Source organism: Podarcis gaigeae, assembly GCF_964106915.1.
Source record: "Podarcis gaigeae genome assembly, chromosome: 4".
Taxonomy (NCBI): Eukaryota; Metazoa; Chordata; class Lepidosauria; order Squamata; family Lacertidae; genus Podarcis; species Podarcis gaigeae.
This window is the reverse complement of record NC_139677.1, coordinates 38,719,283-38,738,823: the sequence shown is the minus strand read 5'-3', so window position 1 is coordinate 38,738,823 and position 19,541 is coordinate 38,719,283. Positions and strand designations below refer to the sequence as shown.

Below are 19,541 nucleotides of genomic sequence, written 5' to 3'. Positions count from 1 at the left end.
CCAGTTTGGTGTCATCTGCAAATTTAATGAGCATCCCCTAAATTCCTTCATGCAAGTCATTTATAAAGATGCTGAACAGCATTGGACCCAGGAAAACTCTGTGGCACCCCACTTGTCACTTTTTTCAGAATAATGAGGAACCATTTGTGAGTACTCTGGGTTTGGTCAGTCAGCCAAATTAACATTAACAATAATCTAGCCCACATTTTACCTATCATAGAGGCAGGCAGTCACTCCTGTTGTCACAAATGTGTGAATTGCCTCTTATTATTATTCAATAAATTGGTATACTTCTCTATACCTCTAGATCTCAGGGTGGTTCACAACATAAAATTACAATATAAAAATCAAAAAATAAGGACAATAAGGACAAAGACAACCCAATTATTTCTCATTCCACAACACATTTAAAAGGGCATCAATGTTAATTAGCCAAAGACCTGGTTAAAGAGGAATGTTAGTTCTTATCTAAACTTTTCATTATCATCATGTTCAATGCATTAATGTTTTATGGTATATGTTAATTTGTTGGTTGTTTGATTGAATTTTTAATTGTTCCATTGTTTTGCTGAATTATTATATTTTACTGTGGTACCCTAGGATGAAAAGTGGGTTAGAAATGCACCTAACAGATATTTGTGTGGTTGGTTGGTTGGTTGTTTTTCAATGGATCTTCCAACCTCCATAGGTTAGGCTGAAAGTGAGAGAAGGCTGCATATACTACTAAATGCGCAATTAGGAATAGTGACACGTGTATATCTTTTTCTAACCTTCAACCCTGAACTGTGCAGGTTGGGAATACAAGGCCATATGACTCAATCCCACTTCCTTGAAAGAAAAGTTAAGACTAGGGCTTCTGTCTCTTAACTTTTCAGAAGTAAGAAGCTTCTGCTTTCCAAAGCACGTATTTGGTAGCAAAAACTAATTGTAATGTAAACCTGGAGACAGTTTTAAGACTTTAACCACTGTGTTGAATGGATAAAAAGGTTCACATCTTTTTGTCACTGTTGCAGTCTTTTTGTTTGGGTAGCTCTAATTTTATGATGTGGTAAATTGAAAGGGGCATAGTAGTACTGCAAGAACCAAGCACATATTCTCTCCTGGCTTTAAAGGGCAAAGGTGCTCTCTCCACTGGCTCATTACAGCAAGCAACAATAATGCTTCTGTTTCCACAGCCTTCTCAAATACCTGGCTTGGCTTGATGGGTTTGGAACTGTTGGGCTGACAGTCTGCATTGTGTGGTCGGAAGGGAAGGCAGAAGTTCATGTTGACAATAGGCTAATTATCTGTGGGCAATTACCGTATTTTTTGCACCATAACACTCACTTTTTTCCTCCTAGAAAGTAAGGGGAAATGTCTGTGCGTGTTGTGGAGGGAATGCCTACGGGTGGCATGCCTACAGATTTTCCTCTAAAAACTACACGTATGTTATGGTCGGGTGCGTGTTATAGAGCGAAAAATGCGGTACATTTCATCTCATGCAAGGAGGGATTTTGAATAAATTCTTGAAACAGAATGAGTTTGGTTTAGGCTTAGCCATGCTTAGGAAAGACCCACAGAAATCAGTAGGACTTTAGTTAGTTGTGAGTAACACACTGTTAAGACCATATTCATGGAAGACAATCTTACTTGGCTACGAATGATCGCCAAAGAAGAATACAGTATGTCATAAGCCACATTGATTTCAAAGGGAATGAATTAGTGCCACACACTTTGAATTGTCCCACCAACACAAACATTTCAGGTTCTCCAATTGCTATTGGGGGGGGGGGGGAGGCTTCATTTTACTGGCTCCTGCTAGCACACCTAAATAGTTGAATTCGGCCCCAAAAGTCTACTCTGTACATAACCAATCCTATAACAAAACATCTGATGATCTGAACTTGAAACGTATCCTCCGGTGAAAAGTATATTCTGGTGAAAAGTATCCTCTGGAGCAGGGGTGTGGAATCTCCAGCCTGATGCCTAATTGGACCTCCCAGTCCTCCCCATTTGGCCTGCAAGGCTATTTTGGCTGAGCCACATCCATCTGACCTGCTTATGTCACCAGTTGCTTTGCCCAAAGGGGGTTTGCAAGCACTGGCAGTAAGTGGCTCAGGACCCCCTCTCCCCATATAAACCAACCAGGACTCTGCATTCATCATCTGAGGCCCTTCTTTGTGTGTCTCCTCCACGTGAGGTCCAGAAGGTGGTAACACAAGTACAGGAATGTAGAATTGTGGGATGCTCTCCCCAGGGAGGTTTGCCTGGCGCCTTCCTTATATATCTTAAGGACTTCCTGCCTGTAATGTATAAAGGTGCAGGAATTTCAAAGGACTATCACAGTGGAGGGTTGTTGAAGTAGGAAATTACAGAGTTATGTCTTAAGTTGTTTTGAAATTTTATTTGACACACACTGAGAAATTCTGGTGGTTTGAAATGTCGCCCAGAGTAGAATTAGTTCTTGACAGTAGCAGACAAGCAGAACTCCACCAGTCTAGTAAATGCAGATAACTTCAGAAGCTGTTTGTTGGGAGTATATCTGATAGAGAGTTGTTATAGTAAAGCAAAGCCATAAGGGTTATTCAGCTGGCTGGCTAAAATGAAGCTTATTGATCAGTTACGCTGCCCAGTAAATTTTTCTTTGAAGGTTGTTGAACGGTACAGTGTAATGGTTTTGTCTATTGTGGCGATCCATCTATCATCCATTGAGCCCTTAATCGGACTCCCATTGTAATAAGTACCAGTTAAATCAGATCTATGAATTGGATCCTTTCCCCTCTTTTTCTATACTAAAAAAATGCAGTGATGGCAGAATAATACACCTTTCTGAATTAACTAGCTTGTTTTAAATGCCTCCTCGTACTCTTAAAAATGTTTTGCTTCTTATTACCAAGTGATAAATATCTTAATACAATAGCAGTTAATAAAGGACTTGCTGACACAACATCAAGGATAACCACATGAAACTGTCTGTATTGTAAAAGAAAAAAAAGCCTTTAGAAGCTTTGAACAAAAATGGTGATTAAAATTATCCTTTATATAGCAGTAGGGAGAACAAAGTAGAAGGTTTTTCCATGATGTTCAGGTATTCTTTCTTTGTATTGTAGACATTTGTTCCTTAGAGTATACTAATATCATCTAGAGCTGCAGTTGGAAAAAGCCCTCACACTGAACAATTTTGTTAATGGAATTTGTTATAATTATTTTGTGCTTCAGTTTCCCATCTCTCTCTGAGAGCTGCCGCCTAGAGGCCTAATTAATGGAAATAGATGGCCTATGAGACTCTCATCTTGTTAAGGTTAGGCCAGTAAAAGCTCTGCATGCCTGTTTTTGAAGCAAAAAATGTGCCTGCTGCAATATTTTTCTCTTATTTCATTGAGTAATTTTTTGTACTGACTGTTCCCCCCAGGTTATGTTTGCATGCAGATACTAAGAGTGGGGCCTGCTTGAAATGGTGGGTACATGCAAAATAATTCTAGAACATTCATTTGGTTTCTGCAAAGGAATGTAGTGCATAATTTGAACTTAGTTGATGGGACCTTTGATCCAACAGGGATTATTGGTAGTAGTATTCTATTTATTACCTGCCCTTCACTAGCAGGTTCCAGGGCAGGTTACCACAATTTAAAAATCAGTATTTTAAAACAGCTAAAAATAATTTCAGTCACGGGAATAGCTTAGTTCTTAAAAATGCACATGCTGGGAGTCAAAGGCCAGAATGAAGATTTATATCTTCCATCATTTGCTGAAAACTGTAGTAAAGGTGCCAGACACATGTGTGAGGAAGGAATTCCACAATTTAGAAGCTTTCATAGACAATGCCCTCTTCTTCTTTTTTTAAAAAATAATTTTTATTAACAAACCAATCAAATCACATTAATTCCAAATTACAGAGCCAAATTTTAAATTTTTGTTGGGGGTATCCATATTTCGAGCTCCGAAAGGGATCCGATCATCTTGTTGCTGCTGCTTTGATGTTCACAGTTCTGTCCAAATAATGTTCACAATTCTATCCAATCCTCTCTTTGTTGTTTTCCTCATCTTCTTGTTGTTTTTGTATATTTTTCCTTTCTCTTTGTGACCTCTGATAGTCTCTGCAAGCGAGTTGAAAACAAGTATTTTTATAATCCTGTGTGGGTTTTTCCATTTCTCCAAGAGTCATATTCAGCCGGCAGACGCATTTCATCACTTCCATAGAAAAAACAATTTTACCGTCTGCTCATTAATCTTTGCAGGCCTGTCACTCCCTTCTTGGTCTTCTGAGGGGGTTCTGCCAGGAGTCCAATATAATAACAAAGCCATAGCTTCCTCCCCCTTGATCATCAATCCACATTGTCCTTCCATACATACATGTTGACACTCAAAAGAATATCAACATGTTAGTAATACGGGATAATTTGTTCTTCTGTTTGCGAACCATTTAAAACGTGTCAAGCACATTTTAAAAGCACGTTTTACTTAAGCTAACTTCCAATCATGTAGTAAGTTAGCTGGCTAAAATCTTCCCTTTTTAAAATTACAAGTAATTTCATCTCTCTTTTAAGAATGTATGAATATCGTTTATTTTATATATTAAATTTGGGGGAATAGCCTACCCAATTGGCTAACACGTTTTTTTAAAAAACAAAACATTAGGATAACAAAATTCAGCAATGTCAAATAACTTTCCTGCTGTTCTTTGTTAATATTTAAGAGCTCATCTAAAAGGCTTGGACAAATAAAAAGAACAAATGTCAGATGGGTCTGGAAATGTATTGATATGGTTTTGTCACAAGTTCTTTTTCATCTTAGCTTGATATAATCCCTCCATTGCCTTCCCCAACAACAGTTATAATATGGGTATTTCTCCAACCTCTGTCAAGATGAAGATAAACATTGAGTTTTTGTCCATTCACTCTATCCTCCTTTGTGCATTGTTATCCAGTGGTTCAAGTGGCTATTTGGTTGGTTTCTAGAGTAAGCCTGCAATCTGTGCACATTTAACTTGTGCACATTCAGCTTTACAATAGTTCCCCAGTGTGCTTTGGGCTAGGGCAAATCAGCGCTGTAAACCTAGCTTTTGAGACTTCTCGCAGTTCTTCTCCTTGTCTTACAGCACCACCGTCTGAATCTACGTGTTAATATATATCTGTAAAAACTGTGGTCTTGCTTTCCTTTTTCTCACTTGGCTCTTTTTACTTCTGTGTGAAGGTGGATGAATCATTGGTTCCCATTAATCTGAAACTGGTTGTTTTCGCTTGCAGTTTGTGGGGACTGGGTAAGATGATTTTGAAGCAGCCCGTTATACATGGGTAGAATGTGCTTCACATTTTATTATTTGAAACATTGTTACACTGCCCTTCATTAAAAGGATTTGAGGGTGGCAATCATTGTACAATTAAACTATATCCTTAAAGTGATAACTAAATCAAAAGCACCACTGAGGCATTATAGATCTTTTAAAATGACTAATAATCACAGCTTAATATTGGAACCATAGAATTATGGTTCCACTCTATGTGGGAAAAGGACCACAAGGCTGATCTGGTTCACTTCCCTACAGTGCTAAAGAATCCATGATGACTCATCCCCAAAAACCTGAGCTGCAGATCTCATAGCAGAACTTGAAATCAGAGGCAGCTAGTAACAGAAAAGGTCTGCAATGATGAACAAGCTTAGGATCTCTCTCTGGGACCAGAGAGAGGAAAATTCACCAAACTGCATAAAGGATTTAAGGGACTGAAGCACATGGCTTGTTTGCAATGTGTTACTTTGTTCTTTGGTTACTTTGTAACCAGTATTGTCATTGTTGGGGGTGTGGTGGGAATTTTTTTATCCTACTGAAAATAAATATTTGCTGTGTGATTTTGTCCCAACCCTCAGATATAAGCTCATCAGTTGATAACTGTGGTGCAGATAGGCTTAAGGGTTTAAGTCAAAAGTTGAACCTTCATGATACCAGAATCATGACTATCCGTTACCAATACCCCCTTCCGGAGATGCAAGTAGGAAAAAGTATCGAATAGTCCCCATTCTGGCTTTTAAGAGACCTGATGATTCAAAAATTGTATACATTAAAAATTGTTAAATTAATTAGTGTGAGTACGCTTTAAATTTGTGTGATTATGCTTCATATTTTAAGGATTAACTATATAAGAATAATAATTCTCTGCTTGAGCCTTCTTGGGACAACAGTTGTGACAATACTACACTGTTTGAACAACCGAACTCTTGCAGTAGTGAATTACATTTTTAATCAAGAAGCAAACTACAAGCATTTTTTTTACACCCAACCAACAGTAAACATAATGTGCATACAGTAGCATCCATTTATAGCAAGTACTTATGCTGTCTTGAATAATATGGCAAAAAACTTGTTTGCAGCAGCTAAAGCCTAAAAGAATAGATACCTGATCCCCATTAGGATGAGTTATAGATACTTTCATTGAATTATGTTAAGTGGTAATCAAAAAAACTTAATTTCAAATCATTGCTTGATTAAATTAGTTGCAATCCTTAGTTGTTGGCAATCACATTATTATTTTTATTTCAGAAGAGATTTATAAAAAAAAGTGCTGCAATATGTGTAGCTTGCGCCTGTCTTTTAATATATTGTTGAAGAATTTTGACTCATCATTCAAAGGTTGCTAATTGTTTTGAGGTTCCATCCATTTTAATGGTTTTAAACTACACTCCCAATATATGTGTAGCATGTGCTATAGGAACTTTGAAACAATATTCAGAATTCAGATATGCTTGTTACACCGGGGACAGTTTATCACACAACCCAACTGAGGAAATTAGTGTTAATCATTGTGCCTATTGGGTGTCTCTGGTGTAATTGTTTTAATCTAGCAGAAGATGCTTCTGAACAAATTTCCAAAATTATAGCCCATCTATTTTCAAGTCCAGATTCAGGAGGTTTTTTTTTTTCCATTATGGGAATTTTCCTTCTATGAATAGGCCTGCATCTAGACTTAATATGAAATCTAGGTTTTATTGTCATTTCTGTGTGATCATTATCTCTACTATATTTTGGTATATTATTGTAATGATTCTAGGGGTTGCTCGTGCGTAAGTTGCCGCCACTCCTGGCTAGGTTACCTGGTTGAACCCTTTCTGTCTGGACAGCCCTTCACTTTGTGGCTGTCTCAGTCGCTGGCAGAATCCGTCAATGGGCGTTTCTTGAACTTCTTCCAGCAAAGAAGTTCTTTGACGCCAAGTCTCCTCCTACTCTCCCTGCGCGGAAGTCTTCTGCGCACAGAGGGTGTGGGCAGCGGAGGACCCGTGCTCTCCCCGCTGGTCTCTGGTGAAGAGTCCTGGAGCCTCCTCTCCGATTCCCCCATCTGCCCCCCTTCTCCACTGGTGTTACACTGATTTCCTTCCCCAGCAGATGGGCTGCCTCTCTCCCTACTAGGACCCTCTCCGGCATCCATCTGGAGCCTTCCCTCCATGTCTAGCTCCGATGGCAGTTCCCTGACAATTATTGAAGGGTATAAGAATAGAAAGGAGTCCTCCTCAGTCTCTTGGTAGATCAGTGATTCCCTGCAACCAAGATAGAAGCAGAACTTTTTCAGCACTAAAAATAAGGATATACATCTTAATTATGTTGCCAGTTCCTTTTCACATAAGCTTTCTGTGAGCATCATGCAGTGCCAAATGAACAGGGTATGAGTTTGTTTGTGTATTGCATGCATCATCAGGCTATCAGTCATGACACCTTTTCGAGCCTAGTCACTGGAATAGTGCTGACTGAGACTTTGTGAGCTTTTGAGGAATCCATGATTCTGATCGCAAGAGTTGGAAAAGGTCATGGAGAGGATTTAAGAATTGCTGGTTTTTCAGCTGTGATGATAGAGTGAGGCTGCATCCCTTCTCTTCCCCCCTCTGCTGCAGCCTGATGTAATGTCTGCTGCCAGATGACAGCTTCTCAGCAGAGCTGATGGTAGCCCTGCACTTCTGTCTTTTCACTCCTCTATCACAGTCTGATGTAATGGCTTCTGTGAGGTATATGGATCACCCTTCCATTGGGCACTAGCAAACTGACCTGCTGAAACGACCTCAAATGCTTACTGCATGAAATTACTGCAGCTAAAGTCAGGTTCATGATAAGAATGCAGAATCTAGAAATGTTGAGTTGCGAGCCACTTGGGAGTTGGAAACTCGCATGAAGTAAACAGGTGGTGCTTATGCACTGTTTGTTGTTGTTGCTTATTGTAGATTTTCGATAAATGGATTATAATACAGCAGAGGTGAGGGGAAGATGGGAAGGAAACAGGAAGACAAGCAATTGGATTGATCTTTATTACGGCCATTGGCCCGTTACATGACAGTTTCCCATATCAACATATTATACTTAAACCTCCAAATTTAAAATCGCCAAAACTTACAAAAGACAAACAGTAACCGAAGCAAAACAAAAACAAAGACCACCATCATACATTACAATAAATTTGTAACCTATACATCGCCCTCTGCTCATAAATTAATCAAGGATATCAATGGTGATATCGCCTAAAACATAGATCATGGTTTAAAACAATGGTGATATCACCTAAAACATAGGTCATGGTTTAAAGGGGTTATCTGAATCACACAGGAGACCGTTTCTCTTCTTTAGGGATAGGACGCTGATCAGGAATCTGGCAACCATGAGTGATTTTAGGGGGTCATCATCAATTAGTAGACATCTCAGTTTGGCTTCAATCGTATTATCGGCAATTCCCTTAAGATATTGAGTAAGAAACTTGCTCCTGGCCGGTAAGTGAAAAGCACAGTCAAAAATTATGTGATGCAACGATTCCGGTGCCCCACAATTACAATCACATAAGAGCGATATCTGTCCATTGGAGAATCTATTTCTCAGCACGTTCGATGGGAAGGTGTTGAATCTTGCCTTTACAAAGGCATATCTATGAGCTGAGGAAGTTAAGGAATTCAAATAGTTTGGGAGCCTTAAGAGGGGTAATAAACCAAGATTTAGAGGTGAGCAGGTACCATTGCCCAAGACCATTTTCTGCTGCAAGTCCATCTCCTCTAGCTTACAGGTTACTGTTCTTTTAGCTGGGACTATGTCCTGCTCTAGTAATTTGGATGGGGAGATTCCCATTGCCGTAATTTTCAGCTGTAAATTATTTACCCATGGGCTCTGGAAATCATCTCTCCACATACATTGTATCAAGTACAAGTTTGGGAGATTGTGCCATAGAGATAACCAGTGACAAAGTATGTGCTTCCACAGAGCATTTTCCAGGGATACAATATTAAGTTCCATGCGTAACGCTGTATTACTTACACAGTTGGGCAGTTTCAATATCCCTCTTAAAAACTGATTTTGAATGACCTCCAGGTGAGATAGGTTGGCAAAAGTCCCCCAAATGGCATAAGCAATTGTCGGGATCACCTTGGCCTTGAAGACTTTCAACGCCGATGGGATATGAAGGGCCCCATCGGTGAAGAAGAATCGCAAGATCGCCAAGGAGGTAGCTTTGGCTCTATTTGTAACATAGGCTACATGGGCCTTCCATCTGAGATTATGTTGTAACCAAACTCCCAAATATTGGAATCTATAGACTTGTTCGATGACTCTCCCATCAGTTCTCCAATTATGGAGTTTCCGGCTCTTTGAGAAAATGAGGATCTTAGATTTTCCATAATTAATTGTAAGGGAATTTGCGTTACAGTATGATCCAAAAATTTTTAGGGCCCTCCTGAGACCTACTCTAGAAAAAGAAAGAATGACTGCGTCATCCGCATATAGTAACAAGGGGCAGCGATAAAGTGCTAGGCAGGGTGCATGAATCCTTTCTTGGGCCTCTATTAGGGGAGTCCTCATGTCACTTATGAACAAATTGAACAGGAGTGGAGCCAATATGCAACCCTGTCAGACACCTCTGTTAATGGGAATTGAATTCGTGAGATCACCCTCCGGGGTGAATCTCACTCTGGCCGCTGAGTTCTCATGGAGTTTGATTATTAGCCAGAGAAGCCTTCTGTCGATGCCCCAGCGGGTGAGTTTTTCCCAGAGGGTGCTCCTGGGGATACTATCAAATGCTGCCTTTAGGTCAATGAATGCCACACAGAGTTGGCCACCTTTTGGGGTGGAATATTTCCAGGCAAGATGCTGTAAAATTAGAATATGATTAATTGTTGACTGTTTTGGGCGGAATCCAGCTTGTTTGGGCCCAATTAATTTTCTCTCTTCGGCCCATTGGCTAAGTCTGTTCAATAGGGAGCGGGCATACAGTTTCCCCACTATTGAGAGCAGGCTGATGTTTCTGTAGTTCCCCGGGTCATCTGGTGAGCCCTTTTTGTGGATTGGAACGATAACAGCGTCCTTCCATACTTCCGGAATCATTCCAGAGTTGTTAACTGCATCGAAGATGGTCACCAGGACCTTGGCCCACCAGTCCGCGTGGTATTTTATAGCTTCTGCCGGGATCAGGTCTGGCCCAGGCGCTTTCCCTGTTTTGAGGTTGACGATCAAGTCATGGATGTCTTCCGGATCGGTAGGGGGCCAGAGGGGAAGCTGATCTTGAAATTCATCTCTTGTGTTAACGATACAGTCAGTTGTGGCAAAGTAATTTTTTAAATAAGATTCCCAAACCGGGGTGGGAGTAATAGTTAAAGGGTATCTTTTAGTTCTTTTATTTACCAGGAGCCAAAATTGTCTGGTGTTCCGTGATGATGAGGCTTCTATAATTGCCCGCCATTGATTCGCTTGCCATTCCAGTCTGGCACCCTTTTGAATTTGCTTGTAGGCCGATTTTGCTTGGGAATATTCTTTTGGCAAGACCGTTGCCCCAGAGGCTTTATACTCTTTGTAGATGTTACCAAGAAGTTGTCTAGCCTGTTTACAAGCACTGTTGAACCACAATGCACCTGTCTTCCTTTGTGTTCGATTTATTTTATGCGTCGGGACAGAGAAAAAAGACGTTAGATCTTCCGACAGATTCAAGAATAGTCTTAGAGTTTGGTCATAATCATGATAATCCTCAATTAAGCCTGAATATACTTGTTTTAGTCCTTGTTGTAAATATACTGAGAATTTTTGAGCCTGTACTTCGGACCATTTAACACTTTTGACTTGCAGTACTGAGTTCGTAATCAAATGTGTTGGATGTCTGTCTCCATCTGCGGTCCAGTCTATAGTCATTGTGGCGACCAACGGTAGGTGGTCGCTCAGTTGAATATTTTCAACTTTAAAATGGGAAAATTTGGGGAATATATCATGAGATACCAGCATATAATCCAGGACACTGTTTGCAGAGGAAGACAAGCAAATTCAGGAACTAATACTTGTTAAAGTTATATGGCCATTGAGGGAGACAGTTTGAGAAGGGGAAGAGCCAAATGAGACTTTATCTAAGCAGGTCTTCAGCTCGACTGCAGCCAAATGGAATGACTGTTAATGGATTAGTTGGACATGCATTTTGGGGAAACTATCTTTTTTTCTCCAAAGAAGTATAAGAAATGGTCTACATTGTCAGCATTCAAGGTGATGCTGAAGGTAATGAGATCCTTTGGCATCCAGTGATGTCATTTCATATTTCAAGAACTGGAAACTGACGACTGCCAGCTGCAGTGGTATAATTGAACCCTTACTGGTACATTAAGGCAATGTTAAAAAGAAGTCAAGAATGTTATGGCCAAATGTGCCATGATGATTGACTAATGGATAGCAATGAATCTTCATCACGTGAACCAGCGGTGTCAACCTACCTTTGTATTTTTGTGTAGTAGGCCTCAAATTAAAAAAAAAAATTAGACCCCTTAACCTTACTGGGGGACAAGTGCTCAACAACTTTGCTTTTAAGAGCCGCAATAAAACTGTACCATAATGGCTATGTTTGCTTATCTTTTTCGAAACTAATGAATTCAGGAGAAGGTTGGTTCCTTGGACTGAAACTTTATATGCATGAGTGTGGCCTGAAGAGAACTTACTTGCTCTTAAACCCCCTTGATTATAGGTTATAGGGTTGTAATTGAAATCTAAAGGTAAAGGTAAAGGTACCCCTGCCCGTACGGGCCAGTCTTGCCAGACTCTGGGGTTGTGCGCCCATCTCACTTAAGAGGCCAGGGGCCAGCGCTGTCCGGAGACACTTCCGGGTCACGTGGCCAGCGTGACATCGCTGCTCTGGCGAGCCAGAGCTGCACACGGAAACGCCGTTTACCTTCCCGCTGGTAAGCGGTCCCTATTTATCTACTTGCACCCGGAGGTGCTTTCGAACTGCTAGGTTGGCAGGCGCTGGGACCGAGCAGCGGGAGCGCACCCCGCCGCAGGGATTCGAACCGCCGACCTTTCGATCGGCAAGTCCTAGGCGCTGAGGCTTTAACCCACAGCGCCACCTGCGTCCCCGTAATTGAAATCTAGTCAGATGTAAATGTAACACTGCCACTGGCAATATAATGTAGACTGTGGCATCTTTTGAAGAACTTTTAAAGTCCTGTTCAAAGGCTTGCAAAATAAATTACTTTATAGTTTAAACAGAATATGTAATGACATCCCTTGAGTACCAGATTTCCTTCTTCATTTGTTATCTTCAGTTCCAAGATAAAGATTACCTCCCAATTAAGGCATTCCTTTTCTTCCACAAATATGTTCCAAACACGTAATTGTGCATTGCAGCCCGCAATAGTGTGTTTTGAAAATATGAGGGTTTGCCTTCTATAGCAGTGTGAATGTGAATTTATAATCTTGTTGCCATGTATTTAAGGTTAAAGGTTATGTGGCACCCTGATTTGGGTGGCCTGGCTGTGACCTTAAGTCAGAAGTTATTAGTTTTGCCTGTCAGAAAAGGCTTACATGATGTTCAAGATGAATTTCTTATGGCCAAGAGTTCAAGACCCTATTGTATTGTCTTTTATTCTTGCCAACGTGTTCACCAATAGGAGCGCTGTCTTTTCCCTCCAAGAATGCAACATAATTTGTAATTACGCCCCATTCTGACATCATGCCACTAATATTGTTTGTTTTTTCTTTCCTCAGATACTGAACGTCTTTATACTATTGTGTTCCAAGAAATCTGCAACCGCTTTGGAAAAACCTATACCTGGGATGTAAAATCCTTAGCAATGGGTAAAAAGACACTGGAGGGATTAACGATCATGCGAGATGCCCTGGACCTTCCGATAACCATAGAAGAACTACTGCATGAAAGTAAAACGAAGCAAGAAAAAGTGTTCCCCACAGCTGCATTGATGCCAGGTTGTATTTCCTCTAATCAAATGTGTGTATATCCAATTAAATCTTGCAGTTTGAATTTGAATAGTTACATTCACAAAATGCTTTTCTCTGGTGCCTGGTTGTTTCCTCATCACCTTGGAAGATTGAACGTTTTTTTATTATTTCTCAAAAAACCCACAGAGGTGTCTTCTAAGAATAAATATGATGCACTTTTCAGCAATGCCATCTGTCTCTTGCATATGGGAGGGAGAGAACATGTGATATTGTTCTTCTTGACAGCTCTGAATGCGTGTATGGTTAGTTGCCGTGTGTTTTTAAGCTGTTGATAGCTGTTTTCACAGGCCTCTCCACACCTTCTGTAGTGTCCCATGGATGCCCAAAAACAAAGTTCCACTACCCTCTACCTATTAAAGGGAGTACTGTCTTGAGGATGTGTGTCTGTGTTCATTTTCCACATTGTCAGGCATGATGCCCCGTCAAGTGATTTGGCATGTGCATTGGGAGGGGTGACTATTGTTGTACTGCTGGATCACTCTTACTCGCAAAGGAATCTGGCGTGGGGGGTGGGAGGGACCTGCAAAATAGGAAACAGCGCAATAAAAGCATTCTAAAAACTTTTAACATGTTTTACATTCTCACAATTTATAATCTCAAAGTTACCAGGAACGGTGTCTCTTTCAGCCACCAAATGCCTGGGTGAAAAAGAATGTTTTTAAATTTGCCTGAGGGGTGCAGCTCACCACAAATGGGAAACCACCAATGAGAAAGTCCTTTTAAGGGTCAGTGCCAACCGGGCAGAATACAGCAGTAACACAACAAATGTTGGCTGGGTTTTTGCAGAAGCAACAAGAGTGACTTGCATCATCCATGCTTTCTTAAAAACACAGCACAAACTTGGGGGATGGGGGAAGAACTTCAGAGAAGGAGAGTGTCTATTCTCTCTCTTTGTGCTGGGCATTGGAGAAGACAAGTGGTGTAAGTCCTCTTGCCCCTGGCTTCTGCCTCCTGCCATAATATGAGAGACCTGAGCTTTCCTTGCACAAGCTCTCTGCTTATGCCAGAAGACTTGGAAGAAGGAAGGCATCAGTAGTGAGTAAAAAGAATGCCACAGCTAGTATGCGATACTCAAGTTTCTACACCTTTGAATCCACACCGTGCATTAATTAGGGGTTGAATAGCTATATTAAGCAAATAAACTACTGCTCTTTCATAAAAAAATCAATTTATATATAAAATGAATGCAGATATATTAAGTGTATGTTAAGAAACATATAGCCTGTTTGTGGATTGACCCCTACATACAAATAATTAACTCTTGTCATATCCAAGAACCACTCTTCATTACAGAAGAATTAGGAAATCAACAGTATGGAGCATTTATTTTTCTTAATTCCCCTTTTATGCAAAGTTTCTACATGCCAGAATCTGAAAGCCATTGCTATGGCCATTGCTTGCCTTCACTTAAAGAGTCATGCGTAATAAAGTAATGCTTTTTGAAAGGTGCAAAAAAGGCAATATGCAATAATATCCCTGTATTTGACTTTTTAATGGGAGTTTGTGATGATGATGACGATAATAATAGCAGAAAATACAGAATTTCTGGAATGGTTATTTAAGGCCATTGCACATTCCAAATAGTTTTAAGCTTATTTTACTGTGGTGATGGGAAACCAATATGCAACTCAGCACCTACTAGTCTGCCTCTCTCCAAAATGATGGAAACCTATGCCCCCCCCCCCTCACAGCTTGAACCTGTAATTGTTCTATAAAATGGTGTTTGGCAAACTACGGGATATAGCAGAGAGCTATACCACAATACTGCCATCATTTCCATGTTTTCTGTTGCTGCTGTTTATTGTGTTCTTCTTCCTAAGCTAGTTAAAAAGACAATTGCTGCTTACTGGATTTTCCACTGGGAATAATGCTTTAATTTATATTGCTTGTTGAAATGTGAGTAACTTTCCAAATGGATGTGTTAATGATTTTCCAAGAACTGCTTTGTTCTACTTTGTCACACATTTAAAAAAAATGGTGGCTCTCTGCTTTGAGCCTGCAGTTCTAGGGATTTGCATAGAATTGTTGTAGATGAAGACTTTTATTTTTTTATTTTTTTACTTTAAAAGAAACAGAAGAAATAGATAATTGATTGTGTTCCTGTTGAGAATCCATCTCTGGTACATCTGTTTCTATTTAAGACCAAAACATAACAGATTCTACAGTTTTTACATTTTCTGTTATACTGATGTCTAAATCCCTGGGAGCTATTGCACCACCAAGACACAGTTTTTAATCATCTGTCTTAAGCAGCAGAAAATGACTAAGTGCCTCTTACACGATATTCTCTAGATTGCTAATTTTAGCCTAGCAGCCCTATCTGATAGGAAATGCAGAGAGACAGAGACAGACAGAGAAAGTAAGTCTGATTGGTCAACAAGTAAGAACATGATGGAAGTTCAATGTTCCCATATTTTGTATAAAAAGGTAAAGGGACCCCTGACCATTAGGTCCAGTTGTGACTGACTCTGGGGTTGTGGCACTCATCTCGCTTTATTGGCCGAGGGAGCCGGCATACAGCTTCCGGGTCCTGTGGCCAGCATGACTAAGCCGCTTCTGGCGAACCAGAGCAGCACATGGAAACGCCGTTTACCTTCCCGCCAGAGCGGTACCTTTTTATTTACTTGCACTTTGACATGCTTTTGAACTGCTAGGTTGGCAGGAGCAGGGACAGAGCAATGGGAGCTCACCCAGTCGCGGGGATTCGAACCGCTGACATTCTGATCAGCAAGTCCTAGGCTCTGTGGTTTAACTCACAGCGCCACCCACGTCGCCATATTTTGTATAGGCCTTCCTATATAGATATTGTTATTGAACTTATATCCTTCCCTTCCAAAGGAGCCCAGGGCAGCAAACACATCCCTGTTTTTGTTTTTTAAAAACTTAATAAAACAGTTAACAGTTTTAAAATCCTTTCATACAGTGTTGCCAGGAACAGCATTATTCAGCCACCAAATGCCTGCGTATTTGTCCTGAAATTGATAATGTTGGAGACATATGCACATCACTAGGGAGCGCATGCAGCCACCACTGAAAAGGCCCTGTCATGGATCAGCTCCAACTGCACAGCGCCTGGTGCCACATTATCTTAACTTAATGTCTGGTCAAAAATTGTGCTAGAGACTAGCTTTTAATATGTTAAAGGATTTGAATACCCTTTGAGGACTGCTTGCTCAGCCCAGTTGAATCATAAGTAAAGCTAGTAAATGGTGTGTTTTTAAGTGTCGGAATCAAATTACTCCTCTCAATTTTATCTCCACTACTGTTTCTCTAGCTGAAAAAATCGACCCTTTACTAAAGTCAGTGCAATGCTGAATATGCCTGTAAGCAAAGTTTCATAGTGATGTTTGCTGTAGCTGGGAGAATCTGAACATTAGAAAAATTAAGCATCAAATGTTAATGCTATAGTGGCAGGATTTGGGGTCATCTGGTGGACTGAAAATACATGACTTGTACACATCTTATGCTCCATGCAATTCAAAGGTGTAAATGTGAGATATAATAAAGGGAAAATATGTGTAAACTAGTATTGTTAGCATAACATCAGCTTGTAGAAATTATTGTAGATCTTTCAGAATATGGCCTTTAAAGGTGTGCCAAATCTACTTTGTTTTTCACTAAACTTGGAGATCCCCCAACCAGACCCTTGTGCAAACATTATCCCTTTAAAGAAGAGGCATTATTGTAGCTCTAGTTCTCTAAGGAGATGGGGTACGGTCTGGGAAGAGTCCAAAGGGCTAATAGCAGAAGTCTGGGGTACTGCATTTGTGATTCTAAAATCTGAGATACCCACCCCTTCTAGTTATAGTGTGGGATGTGATGCTAGTTTCATAGCCGCTTCCACTGATGCTCCAAACTGATAGAGCAAGCTATTCTCTTAGCTCATGTTAATCAGAAATCACCAGGGCCAGATTTAGGTTTGATGAGGCCCTAAGCTACTAAAGGTAATAGGGCCCTTTATATGTCCAGCTGTCCTTTGTCAACAGCAAATTGTCGCTTTTTTGTGTTGAATATATGCTATATGGTAATTTATGGACCTTATAAGTATCTAAATGCCATTTGCACGTAACAAAATATGTATGTTATCAAAGTAATTGCTGAACTGAAATGCAATTAAGAAGAAGTATATTAATATTAAATTTTTTGGCGGGCACCCAAAAGAGTGGGGCCCTAAGCTATAGCTTGTTTAGCTTATACATAAATCTGGCACTGGAAATCAGAATTGCTTTTGTAAAAACAAAACAAAACCAGCTTTCCTTCTTTAAAAAACCAACTGTGTCCGTCCCCACCCCCCTGCAGTGAAATTTAAATTTAATGGAAACATGTTGAAGTCTATTTTGAGTCATTGACACATTATAAAAGAAAGTTGGTCAAAACCAGGTTTTTTTAAGAAAATGAAAGAGAAACCTGGAAGATCCATTTAAATAGATGAGGTCTGCAATATAATCAGTTTTGATTATTTGTGACTGCTAAGCAAACAAGGCAGCTATTGATTGTTGATCTCATGTTATGCCCAATAACTACAAGCCCTTTCTAGAAATCTCTTGGCACTTGCGTGCTCCTGGATTTGCTCAGAAATCCATGCATTTCAGAATTCAGCTGACCCGACTACCCAGATAGTGCAAAAGGTACATGGGGCCGTATGATTAACGTTCTGCATTATGTTCCTAGGTAGTATACAGGATATATTTAGTTGCATACCAATATTCTAAAATTGCTACAGCAGCTAATTAGTATCCATGCTTGGTTGAAAAATAATATTGTAGGAAACTTGACTGGAATCATTTATTTAAAAGGGAATGATTTAAATCAACCCACCCTGGCATTAATCAGTTATGTTTTATCCCCAACAGCTTCACAGATACCACAGTATTTGTGAATACCGTAAATGTTTAACACAGACCCGCTTGACAAGAAAAAAGGTGGAAGGGTTTAAATAAATTCTAAGTGATGTGCAGACTGCATCATTTTTCATGTATGTATCCTGAGGCTTTATGTAGTAATTCTTTTATCCTTTCACCTGGGTTTGTGAAGTCCCAAGTGGAAAGACTGGTAAACATTTGCTAAACTATTGCTGTTTTGAATAAAAGTGATAGTTTTTCTTTCAAAATAACGGTTGGCAAGGAAGTTTAATGACCTCTGTAAAGTGTCACTGCATTAATTATAGTCTGCAGAGAGGGTGAAATGCCTCCTAAACATTCCCCTCATCCTTTTTAAACAAAAGGGACCTGGATTTTCTACTGTCAAGACATGCAATTGGATTTAAACTTATCTTGCTGTTTTGGAGGGCCCCAGAAAGCATACTGATATGCATTGCAACATTAAAAACAAGGACAGACCAGTTGCTAGAAAAAAGCTTATAATACTAGCATTTCAATAAATTTATATGTCATATTGTTGAGTAGAAGTGGTATATGAATGTGCTGGCTGGTTGACAGACATAATGTATGAAGCAGTGAGTGATTGTAGTGGTTGTGCGAAAGTAGTGGTGAATGAGATTGCGTGAGTGGTTGTGCGAAAAGTTGGTTTGCTGGAATTTTACATTTTGTTGCTGTGTAAAGCTCTTCAACCTTATAGTGATACTGTGTTTAAGTTATATTTCAGTTTTTATGTGAATAATTTGACACGGTTTTTATTGTACGTACTGTGTTTATATATGTATTTTATCAATTGCGAACTGCTTCAAGATTTTCAGGTAGCAAGCTGTCTGTATATGGAAATAATACATAAATGAACACACATTTTTTGTGCATGCTTTGCAGTGTAATGCTGTGCATTCCATATCAAAAGAAAGCCCCATTGAATTGAGGAGCCCCATATGTATCCTTAATATCAGAGGATAAATGCAAATACATTGTGGAAAGCAAAATATGTAAATAAGAGAATCGTTCTCACCAAAATAATTGCTGTTACTTGAGTTTTTAGCAGACTAGAAAGAGCAGAAGCACCAGGGGAAAAATAAAGCCACAAGAAAAAGTTTAATTTGAGTTATTTTATGTATTTTTCAGAGCTGTCAAATGGAAAATGCTGAATTATTCCTTTCTGAAAGCTTCTATTGTCCCATGAGAAATACTTCAATTCTGTCAGGATTTTTTAAAAAAATACATCTGTGTTCAGAGTTCTAAATTTGGCATGTGACTAATTATTGTTTAAAGTTCTTGAGGTTTATATATTTTGATCCTTTCAGCTTTATTAACTATATCAGACCTACTAAATATGCATTACATCCCTTCCTTTTATTTGTTTTTGTTTGGCCAGAAGTTCATGTATTACAACACAGTTCCTCTTAGTCTACAGATGTCTTCTCTGCATACTATCTTGATTTTATGTAGTATGATGC

The 19,541-nt window shown here is 39.6% G+C and overlaps 1 protein-coding gene across 1 annotated transcript in view; it reads left to right on the top strand.

The window, feature by feature from the left end:
* Nucleotides 1–19,541, top strand: part of PUDP (pseudouridine 5'-phosphatase) — a 63,333-nt gene that overhangs the window by 12,595 nt on the left and 31,197 nt on the right. The window contains exon 2 of the mRNA XM_083734593.1: nucleotides 12,950–13,168. Coding sequence (XP_083590719.1) covers nucleotides 12,950–13,168 — 219 coding nt within the window. The remainder of the gene's footprint in view (nucleotides 1–12,949; nucleotides 13,169–19,541) is intronic.